This window comes from Myotis daubentonii, chromosome 6 (assembly GCF_963259705.1).
Source record: "Myotis daubentonii chromosome 6, mMyoDau2.1, whole genome shotgun sequence".
Taxonomy (NCBI): domain Eukaryota; kingdom Metazoa; phylum Chordata; class Mammalia; order Chiroptera; family Vespertilionidae; genus Myotis; species Myotis daubentonii.
The window spans coordinates 74,625,229-74,638,188 of record NC_081845.1 but is presented as its reverse complement, the minus strand read 5'-3'; the positions used below and the strand labels follow the sequence as shown (position 1 = coordinate 74,638,188).

The window sequence follows — 12,960 nt, the reverse complement described above, 5'->3', positions numbered from 1 at the left end:
CAACTTCATTCTTGGGTAGCACAGTGAGAAATACCCTGTTTAGATGATGCCCAATATCAATGGCAGGTGCATTTAAGTACTGGAAAGCTCTCTCCATAAATGTACGCTTAAGACCGTTTTGAGCTTCATACTCATGCCATTTCAATGAGAATGAAGTACGTTGTGACCCTTCTCTTTGTTAAGGCATCTCTTTGTTAAGGCATGATAACAGAAATCTCCCAAGGTAGTGAGAACAGTCAGAATCAGTTACATAAACCTAGTTGCCCTTCGCAGAGAATAAGGCTGAAAGCAGGACAGGTGAGGGCAAATGAGGGCAAGAGATACTGGGCTTCCATTAGAGTCAGAACGAGATACTGAACAATTCCAATCCAATGTGGAAGTAGGACACTAGCTTGCACCCAAGTCCGTTTCCCACTGACACTGTGTTTCCCATGCGTAGTCTCACACACAATTTGCTGCCTCACTAAAGTTTTCTCCCTCTTTCTGGCTACTTTTCACCAATGTCTACAACTTCACAGAACAATTGTCTCAACACATTTTCCTCACTAAATAGTTAACTGTGGCTTAGAAAAATTACTGTGGCTTAAGGTCATATAGGAAGTTGCTGTCCATCTGGGATTTGCCCAGAATTCCTAACTCCCATGGGGCTTTACACATGTCAGAATATCAAAAGCTAATATTTATGGGGCATTTAACTATATGCCAGAAAGTATGCTAAGCACTTCAGGAACATTAGCTCATTTAATCCTCACCACAGTCCAATGAGGTTATAATTATCCCCTTTTACAGATGAGAACACTGAGGCCAAGAGAGAGAGAGAGAGCTCAGTAACTTGTCGAAGGTTACATTTCCCAGTTGGTGAGTGGTGATGATAGCTAAGGAGTCTGTTTCCAGAGTTCTTAATCACTTTGTTGCTTTGCCTCCTAGTGCAACACAGTAACTACAATAGATCTGAAACCATTTTTTTAAATCATAGCACCATTCAGAAATATACACATGGATGATATAAATTATGCTTTTAAAAAATATTCTCCAAGCTAGCTATTATTTTTTTTAATGTTACTTCATTGGGTCAAGGTAGCCTACAGTCATACAAACATGGGCAAAATCTATCAGATTGCTGGTCACTACTGAACAGATAGGTCAGGAACTTTATCCAGGTCACGGCCATTTCTGTTCCATTCCACTCTAAGGTTATTTCCATAACAGAAGCAAAACGAGACAATGCAAAGGGGCTGATGATCTCTGTTCTTCTTGCAAACTTTTCAGTTTCTTCTAGCTAATTGAAAAGATAGACTTCAAGCCAATGAACTTATACATTCTGACCTGGACGTGTCTTTTTCTTTATTTTAAAATGAGTGGCTATGAAATTTGAGCCCATGTATTCTTTCAAGAAAACCTTTTAGAATCGAGAGCTCATGTAGAATCACCAATTGCTCCAAAACTTCAAACAATAAACCAAAACAAAAGAAAGCCAACTTCCTTGCTGCACCATCTTCATTTTAAAGAACTTGGCCACGGCTTACTTCCTGCTCGTCCCTTATCCAAGACGGGAATGTGGGACTGCAACGAGGAAGGATCAGCTGTTCTCCTCTTGTAGGTTTTGGTAACTTTATCCACATCAGGCTGTTTTCTGGTCATTTCCTCCATGAAGGTCTGAAAAGCAAGAATTCATATCAATTAAATACAAGTATGCCAGAGAAAGCCACCTTTAGAAATGAACTAAAAACAACAGGATAAAAGGACCACACTATTATTTCTGAAAAACAAATAGATCATCGTGTTTTATCTCTAGGGGGGCTGGGGGAATAGGGGAACTAAACCATCATGACATAGCATTTACTCATTTCTAAAGACTATAAAATGTTATAGCTGCTAAGTAATTCCAGGATTACAAAAGCAGTTGGTTGTCATTTGAAGACCCCACATGGGAGCGGCTGTGAATAGCGGAACCTGTGTGTGCACCAGCCAGAATCAAGTGTCCACGCTCTTCAAAGGATCTTAAAGTGAGCATTTGTCTGCAAAGGAACTGGTTCACTGGGGTGGCCCCTAAGACTCTTCCGTGGCACACTTCACCTACATATTTAAGATGGCTGTGATATACAGTGACAAAAAGCATCCACATTAAATGGGGATATGTTTAAATATTTCTGTCAATGAGTATGCTTTGCCAAGGAGGGTAAACATTATTCAGGTTAAGTTTATATTTAAAAGGTCTGACTATCTTGCCATTTCTTACCTTGTCTCCTTAGGCTTATTATTCGTGTTGACTATATTGTCAGTGATATATATATATATATATATATATATATATATATATATATATATATATATATATATATAATTATTACTATATGCATCCCTCTATCTGGACTATGCAGCAAAGGCAGAGGCTGCAGTGAAAAAGGATGGGGAAAGGAGGAGGCAGATGACTGTGAAAAGTGACACATTTCTGGAATATTTGTTACACTGGAGAACTCTGATCACTTTAATACCTTTGATCACAGAGAACATGGCCTGAGACAGTGCAGGGCCATGAAAGACACCAACATCTTATCTTTTTATTAAAATAATAATGGCAATGTTTACTGCTTAACCACCTAAGCCAACACAACGTTTCTCTTTGTAAATGTAAGTTAGACTAACAAGCAAACAGATCAAGGTTAGTGTTTTGTCCATCATTTCAGAGTTTAAAACAGGCAGGATATACAGGAGAAATGACTTTTTAAAATATGTATTTTTTATTGATTTCAGAGAGGGAGAGACAGAAACATCAATGATGAGAGGGAATTATTGATTGGCTAACTCCTGCACGCCCCCTACTGGGGATAGAGCCTGCAACCTGAGCATGTGCCCTTGACCAGAATCGAACCTGAGACCCTTCAGTCCACAGGCCGACATTCTATCCTCTGAGCAAAACCAGCTGGGGCAAGAAATGATTTTTTTGAGTAAGATGATATAGCTGCATAATTGGAGTTCTGACGGTGGACATCTCGGGAGATGTTCACAGCAGCAGATAGTAGAAAATGCAAACATGGAGCAATGAAACCAGCAAGGGCGAGATCAGAGGAAGAGGGAGAGGGGGAGAGGGAAGGAGAGAGAGAGAGAGGGAGAGAGGGCGAGAGGGAGAGAGAGATGAATGGAGTATAGAACTGCCACTTAGAATGTGAGAGGCAGAGGGGCAGGGGTGGAGCCCATCTGAGACAGTGCCCATGAGTGTAACTTCACAGAGGCCAAAAAGGAAAGAGTTTTGGGAAGATAACAGATAAAGAGGAGAGACCGTCAAAGTTCAGTTATCTGTGAGAAGTTTTAAGGCAGTGGTAGAATTAGAAACCCAGTTGGAAGGAGCTGAGGAGTGTGTTTGAGGAATGGACGTGAAGGTACAAAGCAATCTTTTGAGCACTACAGCAGTGAAAGAAAATACCAGAGAAGACGGGGGTAGGATGGCATTTACTTTACCTGGTGTTCTGCAATGAGAGCCTTCACCTCTTCAATTTCCTGGGGGATGGCTTCTTTGTCCTTATCACTAAGCGTGGTTTCAGCCCACTGCAGCCAAGTCAGCAAAGCTTCCAGCAACTCCTGTTTGGCAATGAGCCCAGCCAGAGCACTTGCTAGTCTCTGCTGATGCTGCTTTGCCCAGGCCAGCACCTGGCGGAGAAATAGAAATTTCTCTGAATTTCTTCCATCTTAGTGAATGACTTCATGATTTCAATGTGAACTAGGATCATCCTGGGCTGGAAGTCTTTCTAGATCCCATCAGTGGTACCAAGACCCAGCTCGGGGATGTTTGTCACCTTCAGAAGTTCTGAGATGTACCTCAATCACCTAGACTTCTCTTTGTTTTCTAACTCACGTTCGTTCAAATATGCATTCTCTGAAGGACCAAGTATGCCTACTCCATGTCGAACAGAGTAGAAATAAAAATAGCTAAGATCTTAAAGAATTAATGAGCTTCGTGTATGTAATTCATTCCACATGCATATACTACTCTGAAATACTATCCAACTGCTGGGTTATTCAACAGACACAATGTGGAAGCGAGACCGGAAGTAAGTGACACAGCGAAGAAGCAAGTATTTGCCTTTTCGTGTTTCAGGGACATGGCTGCAACATGCCCTCCACTGTTTAAAGAAAAGTGGATTGCAGGGACGGATGATGCTCACAGGAAAGGCATGTGACAGACATCTCTCTCTGCAGAGGCCTCATGTGCCCATGGCCATGAGTGCATCTTAAAAGCTGAAGTTTCCACACCCCCAGCCTGACTGTCAGAGCTACCACTGCTCTGAAAAATGGCTGGAGCCACACTGACCTCCTCAAACCTGGCCCGGATGATGGTTATCCAGTGCTTGATGGTGGTGATGGAGTCGGGGTGGCAGATGGCCAGGACGGCGTCCCCCATACTGGTTGCTTTATTGAGGGCAGCTCGTTTTTCCTCCAGTTTCTTCATGAATTCCTGCAGCAGAAGCAAAGGCTTCAATAAGCTGTTGGCATGGCTGAGAACAAAACTCCGGTGACAGTCATCTGACTGTCCGAGTGCAACTGGTTTATTCACAGCTGGGAATGATCCACTAATTGGCGCATTAAGGGAGGAGAAGGCACAAAAATAGGAAATAAAGTAGTTTCTAATACATATTTTAAAATACAGTTATAGGATAGTATCTCATGCTTTACATGATACATTTTTAATATATAGATACATTACACAAGATGTACTCTCTCCTGATTCTGGAGATATTATAATTATAGTATTAATGGAGAGTAGGTTTGGGAGAGACAGTAATACCAGAGATAGAAATAATACTGATTGGAAAAAAGAACAAACACCTAACAAATAAGACAAGGGGGTTAGTAGTTAAAATAGCATTAACCATATCAGGAAAGATAGGAATATGTACCAAAAAGAGGTGCCAAGGAAGAGAGAAGGCTGGGAAAGGAGCTAGAAAAGTTAAGGGTGTGGGAGAGATGGCACAAATATCCAACCAGGACGGAGTGAGAGGGAGGCTGGAGTGAGCGGGCCAGACAGCAGGCCTGCAGTGTAAAAGCTGTCCCTCCCTCCCATGGCCAGTAGGAACCACTCTCTGCCCCAGCAGCATAGATGAGCCACAATAGGTCCAAGGAAAGGGTTTCCAATCAACTATTTTACAAATGCCTCACATCTGTAACTACTTTCTGTCATCAGAACTGTGTCCATAGATACATGAATCAGAGAACTCTGCAAGTGTGTTTTAAAAAACGAGGACAGGTGACAAGCTTCCAAAACCACACTGAATTTCAAGCATCCACAGATGCCCCAACCCATCTGGACCCCCATGCTTAGAAGGATTCCTTGATCACATTGTCAAGAAGTGCCAGAGGCTGCAGACACAGCAGACACCCATACCCTGTGATCATCTGAAAACATAGGTGTTTACTATAAAGTCTAGTGACCTTTTGTTTTGAAGCTCTGAGAAGCAGCTCTGTCATATGCCTCCTACTTGAGCATTTTGCTGTGCTGACCTAATTTGTTTCTATCCATATCTTCTAGATGTTAAGGTCCACAGATCAAAGATTCAATTTTGTGTTTCTGTGATTGAATAAGTGCTTTCCAACCTTTTGTGTACACATGATTACTTCTGTGGATTCAAGTTTCAATTAACAGGTGACCTACCTTTTTAAATATCATGACCTACCTCTAAATATATTCTAATTTCCCCCAATATATATCCTCTTAAATGAAAGGAAGAAAAACTAGACTATAAAGAGAAATTCAGAGGTTAGCAACAGCTGTACTTTGCAGAGGACAGTTGACATGATCATGTACTTCTAGTCCCTCCTAAACGTACAAGAGCCTGGCCCTGCCCAAATGCTGGGGACTGGGCTGTCAACTCCCTGTTGTGCTCTTCCAATCTCGCCTGAGTGCCACTTGAGTAGTGTGTGCTCATGTGGGAACACTCGCCATTGTTAGGAATTGATTTATACTAACAAGTCTCTAGTCCTGGGGCTGAGAAATTAAATATTCTGTTTCTCTTCTATCAGCGAATGTGTGCAGGGAAGCAGAGGAAATGAAAAAGAATGAATAATGTCCCTGCAATTAGGTAATGTTCATTACTAAGAGGCCCTTTAAAAAACTGCATGTTATTTAAGTAGCTTATGCTATTTAAAAATATTTAAAGATAATTACAGTAAGTCCTCACTTAACATGGTCGATAGGTTCTGTGACTGTAAGCAAAACAACAGAACAAAGCCAATTTTATCATAGGCTAATTGATATGAACAAGAATTAAAGTCCTATCGCCTCTCATCAATATTATAACGAAATGATATTATTGGAGGACCTACAATTTTTGTAAAAAGCCATGACTTCTGCTCTGGAAACCTGTCTCCTGGTGTTCCTGGGGGTGCCCTGGTCCTGCTGTGAGAGTGGCGAGACCACAAGTGGGCTCCTTTCCAAAGGGTGATGGATATGAACCTGGGCTTCAAGGGGCTGCTCTGAGACCCAGGCCTACGTATGTTATAGTAACTCAGTGCTGGCTGATGGTCAGCCTATAGTAACATAAACTACACTTTCAAAACATTGAACTGAATAAAATAGTCACAGTAAATTTGATGTAATTTTCCTACTCTTAGCTGATTTCTTACATTCTAGCTTCAACTTTAAATGGTGTGGGTAGCATTTCATTCCTCCAGATAATGTCATACAAACTCACGTCACTTTTATTAATGACAAGGCAGTATTTCATTGCTATAGGTTACATCATGCATCATTGAGAGCATAGTAATTAAAATAAAAAGTCTCCATAGATGATGTAACCCATGCTACACTGGAATTAATGATTTATTTCTAATTTGACCTTGAAAGACGAGGTTACTCAGTGGTTAAACAGATCCTTTAAAGATAACAGGAATCCTGACATCAATATAAAATTGAGTGCTACATTACAAATTCTTGGTAGTTAGAGTCAAAGGTTAAAAAAACTCAAACATTTGTTAAGAGCTATCTGCACCACTCTCTTAAGGATTTTGGTAGGTCTACCCAGTATCACAGGAAGATCTTAATCTGAACCTCAATGGCCAGATTTTTACTTAACTATTTAATAATATGGCTACTTATATAATTCCTTTATCAACTTATAATTTATCCTAGAGTTACTTCTCAAAAGAATTTAAGGTGGCTTTTTATTAAAAAAAAGAACTGGCAGAGGATTAAAAATGAAATTTGAAGACCAATTATTAAATTACTTGCTTGTTTTGAAAGTCAAAATTATTAATGTACAATTCTAATGGAATAATTATGCCAAACTGCTCATTAAGGAAACTTCATCTTTGAAATGCACATAAAACTGCAACAAAATTGACCAGTTTTGGTCAGACGCCAAATAACCCCCGAGAAAAATCAATAAGCTTCCTAAAGATAGAAAATCGAGTGACTAATTTTAGAATAACCACCTTCTTTATGAAGGACACATAAAAGGACAGCTACACATAACTGTGTATAGGTGCATGGGACACACCTATGCAAGTATGGAGGACACAGGTGAAGTCTCAAATGTACTAGGTCTTTAATTAGTTCTTGGGAAGGAAAATATTCATGCAATTGACATTTGCAACCATGAGTCAATTTTCTTTACTTTGATTTTCTCGTTTAGTTTGACTTAGCATTTATGTAACTCACTTTATGCTGATCAATGAGAGTCCGAAGAGCATCCTCGTCCTCTGGGAGAACGCCATGGAAACGAAGGGTTTGCTCCGCCTCGGCCAGCCACTCCAGCAGGGCATGCACCACCGAATGGAATTCCTCTGCCTACAGGTTCACACAGACACACGCACCCCAAACAAGAGTTCCAAATATGCTTAGTACAGCAGATTCTTCCTCTCAATGAAAAAAACAAAGTTTTCTACTTAAATTGATTAATCATATGCACTATCCCCATTAAAAAGATAAAAGCTAGATGGTGCTGCATTTTACAAATGTAAGGAAGCATCTAATATATAAAGAAGACCTAGAGCCCTAGCTGGTTTGGCTCATTGGATAGAATGTCAGCCTACGGACTGAGGGTCCCGGGTTCGATTCTGGTCAAGAGAAAATGCCCAGGTTGCAGGCTCGATCCCCAGTAGGGGATGTGCAGGAGGCAGTCAATCAGTGATTCTCTCTCATCATTGATGTTTCTATCTCTCTCTCCCCCTCCCTTCCTCACTGAAATCAATAAAAATATATTAAAAAAAATAAAAAAGGTTTATATATGAATTTTAACAATCTGATTTTAGATGATTTTACATTCAGGCTGAAAAATTACTCAAGCAGCACACTTATGGGAAGATTAGAAAGCCTCCCTTGGTAGTAGTTTAAGTTTTGGGGGGAAGGACAGGGAGAGTGGGGAAAGGACCCAGGCACTGATGCTTTAAGAATGTCCTTCTCCATGATGGGGAAGAAATGGGGAGCTTCACAGGCCTTCACAAGGGCAGCTCTCATGGAGGCCTCAATATCTTCCCACTACACCTGCTGTAAGTACATAATTTTTACCTGGCGCAGAGCTGCTTCTAACCGAGTTTGCTTTGACACAGAAAGTGCGCACACGGTCTCCCAGCGTGTGCTCAGTTCCTGCATCTGGACCCGGACCCAGGAGGAGTCGTCCCGGCTGCCTTCTATAAGCTCCCGGGCCGAGCGCTTCAGGGCCTGCACGCTGCTGGTTCTCTTCCCCAGTTCCTTTTGGAAGGCCTGAAGAAAAGCATATTCTTATTGAAGTCAATTTTTTAATTACAAAACCAAAACAGTAAAACATAGTTTCAAATATTTGTGTGCAAATAATAACATCATGGACAGATCTCTGAGACGTGGAGTTGAAGGACCCAGATTTTTCACAGCATCTGTCAGAGCACCTTTACGGCCAGTCCTGTATCTTAGACACAGACGGCGGGCTGCTGGCTGCCAGAGGGGAGGCCGGCTGGGGAGCTGGTTGAAAAAGGTGAAGGGATTACGAAGTACAAATTGGCAGCTACAAAACAGTCATGGGGATGAAAAGTACAGCGTAGGGAATATAGTCAGTAATATTGTAATAACTATGTACGGACCAGGTGGATACTAGAAATATTGGGGGAACACTTGGTAAAGTATGTGACTGTCTAGCCACCAAGCTGTATACCTGAAACTAATGCAAAATAATATTGAATGAAAACTGTAATTGAAAAATAAAATGTCAAGTTCTTTAAAAAACAGCAGTCTTGGATAAATTGGTTCAATCTTGTAACATTCTCCTGAGTGAACAACCCTATTTTTTAAATGACACATTGGGTTTAAATAATGGTGGCCACCTTTTATTTCAATTCCACAAAATAATGCATCAAGTTCCTTCTTTTCTAGGATTCCTTAAAATGGTGTCTCAATTCCTCACAAATCATTACTGAGTACCAAGTGCGTGTTGACCACCACACTACTCTTCCTTAGTGTAAACAGACGTAAGAGACTAACAAATAACTAAGGAATCCTGGGGTACATCATGGGGATCCTTCATGACAATGGCAGGAAATCTCATGGAAAGTTGGCATGTAGTCCTTTTTCTCTATAACATGCCTTCGTCTTTTAGAGCATCCTGAATACTACTAACCCATAATGTCAAATTTTAGTAGCTTAAATCCTTGTCACCTTGGAGTAAAAGCTTTTTGGTTTTTGCTCCCATCTAATCCAGGTAAACTCTGATGTGCCAGGAGTTAAATTGGCTTCTTTTGGCCACAGTCTTAACCCAAGAAATGAATCTAGGGTTCTTTACTTCTGATACAAGAGTCTGTATATGAGACTAGATCTTTCAAAGAGCCAACTTTATGTATAGGATAATCTTATCTTATCTTTCTTTAAAAAAATGATCACAAATGAATATTACCAAGCACATTTTATCATTGTGGCTGTATCCATGGCTTTCAATTTTGGTACTCAGATCATTCATAAAAGAAAACGCACCAAAATCAGTGATGAATTTTTTGCTGATTTCCTTCAAACAGTGTTAAACAAGATGTACCTGCATATAGACATGCACACACACATGTGTGGGCACACACACACGCGCACATATAGATGGAACAGTGTCTAAACATTCTATTTGTGATAGAACTAGTCCAATAGATCTGAGTAGACTTTCCAATGTACTCTGTATACTTGAATTTCTTGAGCCTTCCAATTGTATTACTAATGCTGAATGATTAATTCGTTCTTGATGACCTTTAATATATAAAAAACCTGGCAAGTGCCTAGGGGAGTAAATGTTTAGACAGTGAGCTTACAAAAATGGTATTTATGTAAAAAGTAACATTACACTATTCATTACTCATTGAATGGCTGCCAGGGAATGGAAAGGTTTATATTAATCATGCACAAAACATTTGTTTTAATATAGGCAAAGCAACGTAATTCTTTAAATTTTTATTTGTGTGGGCCTGATCAATGTTCTCCATTTATTCTTTTATTTTCTCATATTCAAAATAACAAACTCGCCTTTATTGATATAATGAGATAACAGAACCAGAAAAGAGGAATTAAATATGCAAAAGGACCAACTGTTTAAAAAAAGAATAGGTAAGATCAAAATAGCATAATCAGGGAAGTATAAAGACAGCATTTTTAAATGAAATAAATTTTCTGAACTCAAAAAAGATAAGAGGGGAAATACAACAGGAATTCAAGCAGTGCTGTAAAACATCTCTATATAAAGTCAACTCTGACACAACCCTTCTACATTAGTACAGTACCCCATGTTGTTTTTAAGCTCTTTAAGTTGTAACAGCATTTGATCATAATTTAGAACCTTACACTCAATATCAGCTGGAGGTCTCAAATATGACCTTTGATTTACACAGTTTAACATACATATCAGAAGATTTCAAGGAAACCAATGTTCTTGAAGTAATAACCAAATTCCTCAGCATATGCGGTTGTCTCATAAGTTGCTATAGTTCAAGGGCAAGGTTAAAACGTTTTTTAAAAAAGAAAAGCAGCTGACCATGAACTCCATAGATCATGTCACATTATTTATCTGCTTATGCAATGATCAAGTTCCAGGTCACTCAATAAATGTTTCTAAATTACATTACATAATCATTTAAATGAATAAAAAAAGATAGTAAAACATTCTTGAAACACATTTTAAAGCACCAGAGAATGAAATTGCTTCCCAAGTTCTAAAAGGTCTTGGATCTGGAAATTAAAAACAAAAGTATGCCATTGACACTAAAATGATTTTCCTACACCATCTTTAAAGTTAGCTTCCTGATTCTGCTCAACTGTACATACACCTCAATATTAAAGACCATTATGTAGCATGATATATAGTATCTACGATTTTAAAAGGCTAAATGGTAACAGTTTCTTCTCTACCCAAAATAATCAAAATGAAATGAATAAAATGACCCAGGTAACAATACCTTGTGATTATCGATCAGATTCATCACTAAATCAATGTCTCCATGGACAGGCTGGTCTTCTGCCAGCTGGGGCTCCACTCTGTATAACCAATCAATGAGGGCCTGCAGGGCATCTGTGAATTGTCCGGAAAATAACAGCGCTTCCTCCAATTTGTTTTGTCTGGGGGGTGGGCGGGAGAAGAATCAATCCGTGCAACAAAAAAGCCAGCCTGTATATCCTAACAGCTAAAATGTATTGACGTTTGAGTCGAACTCAGAGGAAAACCAATGTATTGGTATTTTCTGCTGTTTTTGTGCTTCCCTTAAAAAACAACAACAACACTTTTCTCAACCCTTCTCTTTTATTCCTTAAATGCATGGCACTGTCCGAGGCAAATTCCTTCATCACCACCTCTGGAAGCCACAGACCCTTCCATTTCTTCATGAAAGTGTGGCTTTTTAATAAAAAAAACATTTTTTAAAAATTTATGTTCTAAATTATCATACAGTAAAATGGAGGGTTTTGGGTATACGGTTCTGTGAATTTAACACATGTATAGATTGATTCATGTAATTATCATCATAATCGAAATACAGAACAGTTCCATCAGTTCCAAAAATCGCCCTGTGATGCCTCAGTATAGTCTCAGCCTGCCCCCAGCTCTAACCCCTGGCATTGACGGATCTGTCTGCCATCACTGATCTTTTGTATTCTCAAGAATGTCATATAAAATAAAACATTTATCTGACTATATGACATTGTATAAAGCATGACCTTTTGAGATTGGAGAAGGTTTTTAAATTTTTTAGAAAAAACACAAAAATATTACTGTGAAATTCCACAGAGTGGAATATAATACTCTATTTAATCTTGATACTGACTAAAGCAATTTGACTAAGATCAATGAAAACTTTGAAAAAATTTCTAATATATTTGAACTCTTTAAGTACTATTGTACTTTCTTTAAAATTTTGGGCCTTTGCCCAGCTGGCGTGGCTCATGAACCAGGAGGTCACGGTTCAAGTCCCACAGGGTAAATGCCCAGGTTGCAGGCTCAACCCCCAGTAGGAGGCGTGCAGGAGGCAGCCTGATCACTGATTCTCTCTCATCATTGATGTCTCTCTCTCTCTCTCTCTCTCTCTCTAAAGTCAATAAAAATATATTTAAAAAATATGGGTGGCCTTCACAGTTGAAGTATAATGAGAAAAGGGGAGATTAAAAAGGGGTGGATGGAAGTTGGAGGGGAAGACAGGGGTCAGGTCAGTAGACCTTGCATAATAAGAGATTAGATTTTAGTTCACACTAATAGTAAGTCCCTAAAGGCACAAAGCGGAGAATGACCAGCTTCCATTTACTTTTAAAAAAAACTACCTAGTAGTTATATAGAAATTGGACTAAGGAGGACAAGAGCAGACCTGGAAGATCAGTCAGGTGTGAGATGACAGAAGCTTGGGGAATGTTCTAACTTCTGAGTGAACTGAATAGTTAAAAACAATCGTGATGATTAGCAAAGCCTTCTCAGTGCAGGTTCTGTGCGAGGTGGGGACTAAGGACCAGAGAAGTTCCCCAGGCAAAGGACGTATTTCAGGTTC

General features: G+C 39.5%; 1 protein-coding gene across 25 annotated transcripts in view; it reads right to left on the bottom strand.

Moving 5' to 3' along the window:
* DST (dystonin) overlaps positions 1 to 12,960 on the bottom strand; it is a 440,752-nt gene that overhangs the window by 16,352 nt on the left and 411,440 nt on the right. For all 25 annotated transcript variants that reach the window (XM_059701312.1, XM_059701317.1, XM_059701314.1 and 22 more), the window contains 6 exons: positions 11,389 to 11,548; positions 8,501 to 8,695; positions 7,652 to 7,780; positions 4,310 to 4,453; positions 3,460 to 3,648; positions 1,527 to 1,656 (listed from right to left, as the gene is read on the bottom strand). In XM_059701312.1, the coding sequence (XP_059557295.1) occupies positions 1,527 to 1,656; positions 3,460 to 3,648; positions 4,310 to 4,453; positions 7,652 to 7,780; positions 8,501 to 8,695; positions 11,389 to 11,548 (947 nt within the window). The remainder of the gene's footprint in view (positions 1 to 1,526; positions 1,657 to 3,459; positions 3,649 to 4,309; positions 4,454 to 7,651; positions 7,781 to 8,500; positions 8,696 to 11,388; positions 11,549 to 12,960) is intronic.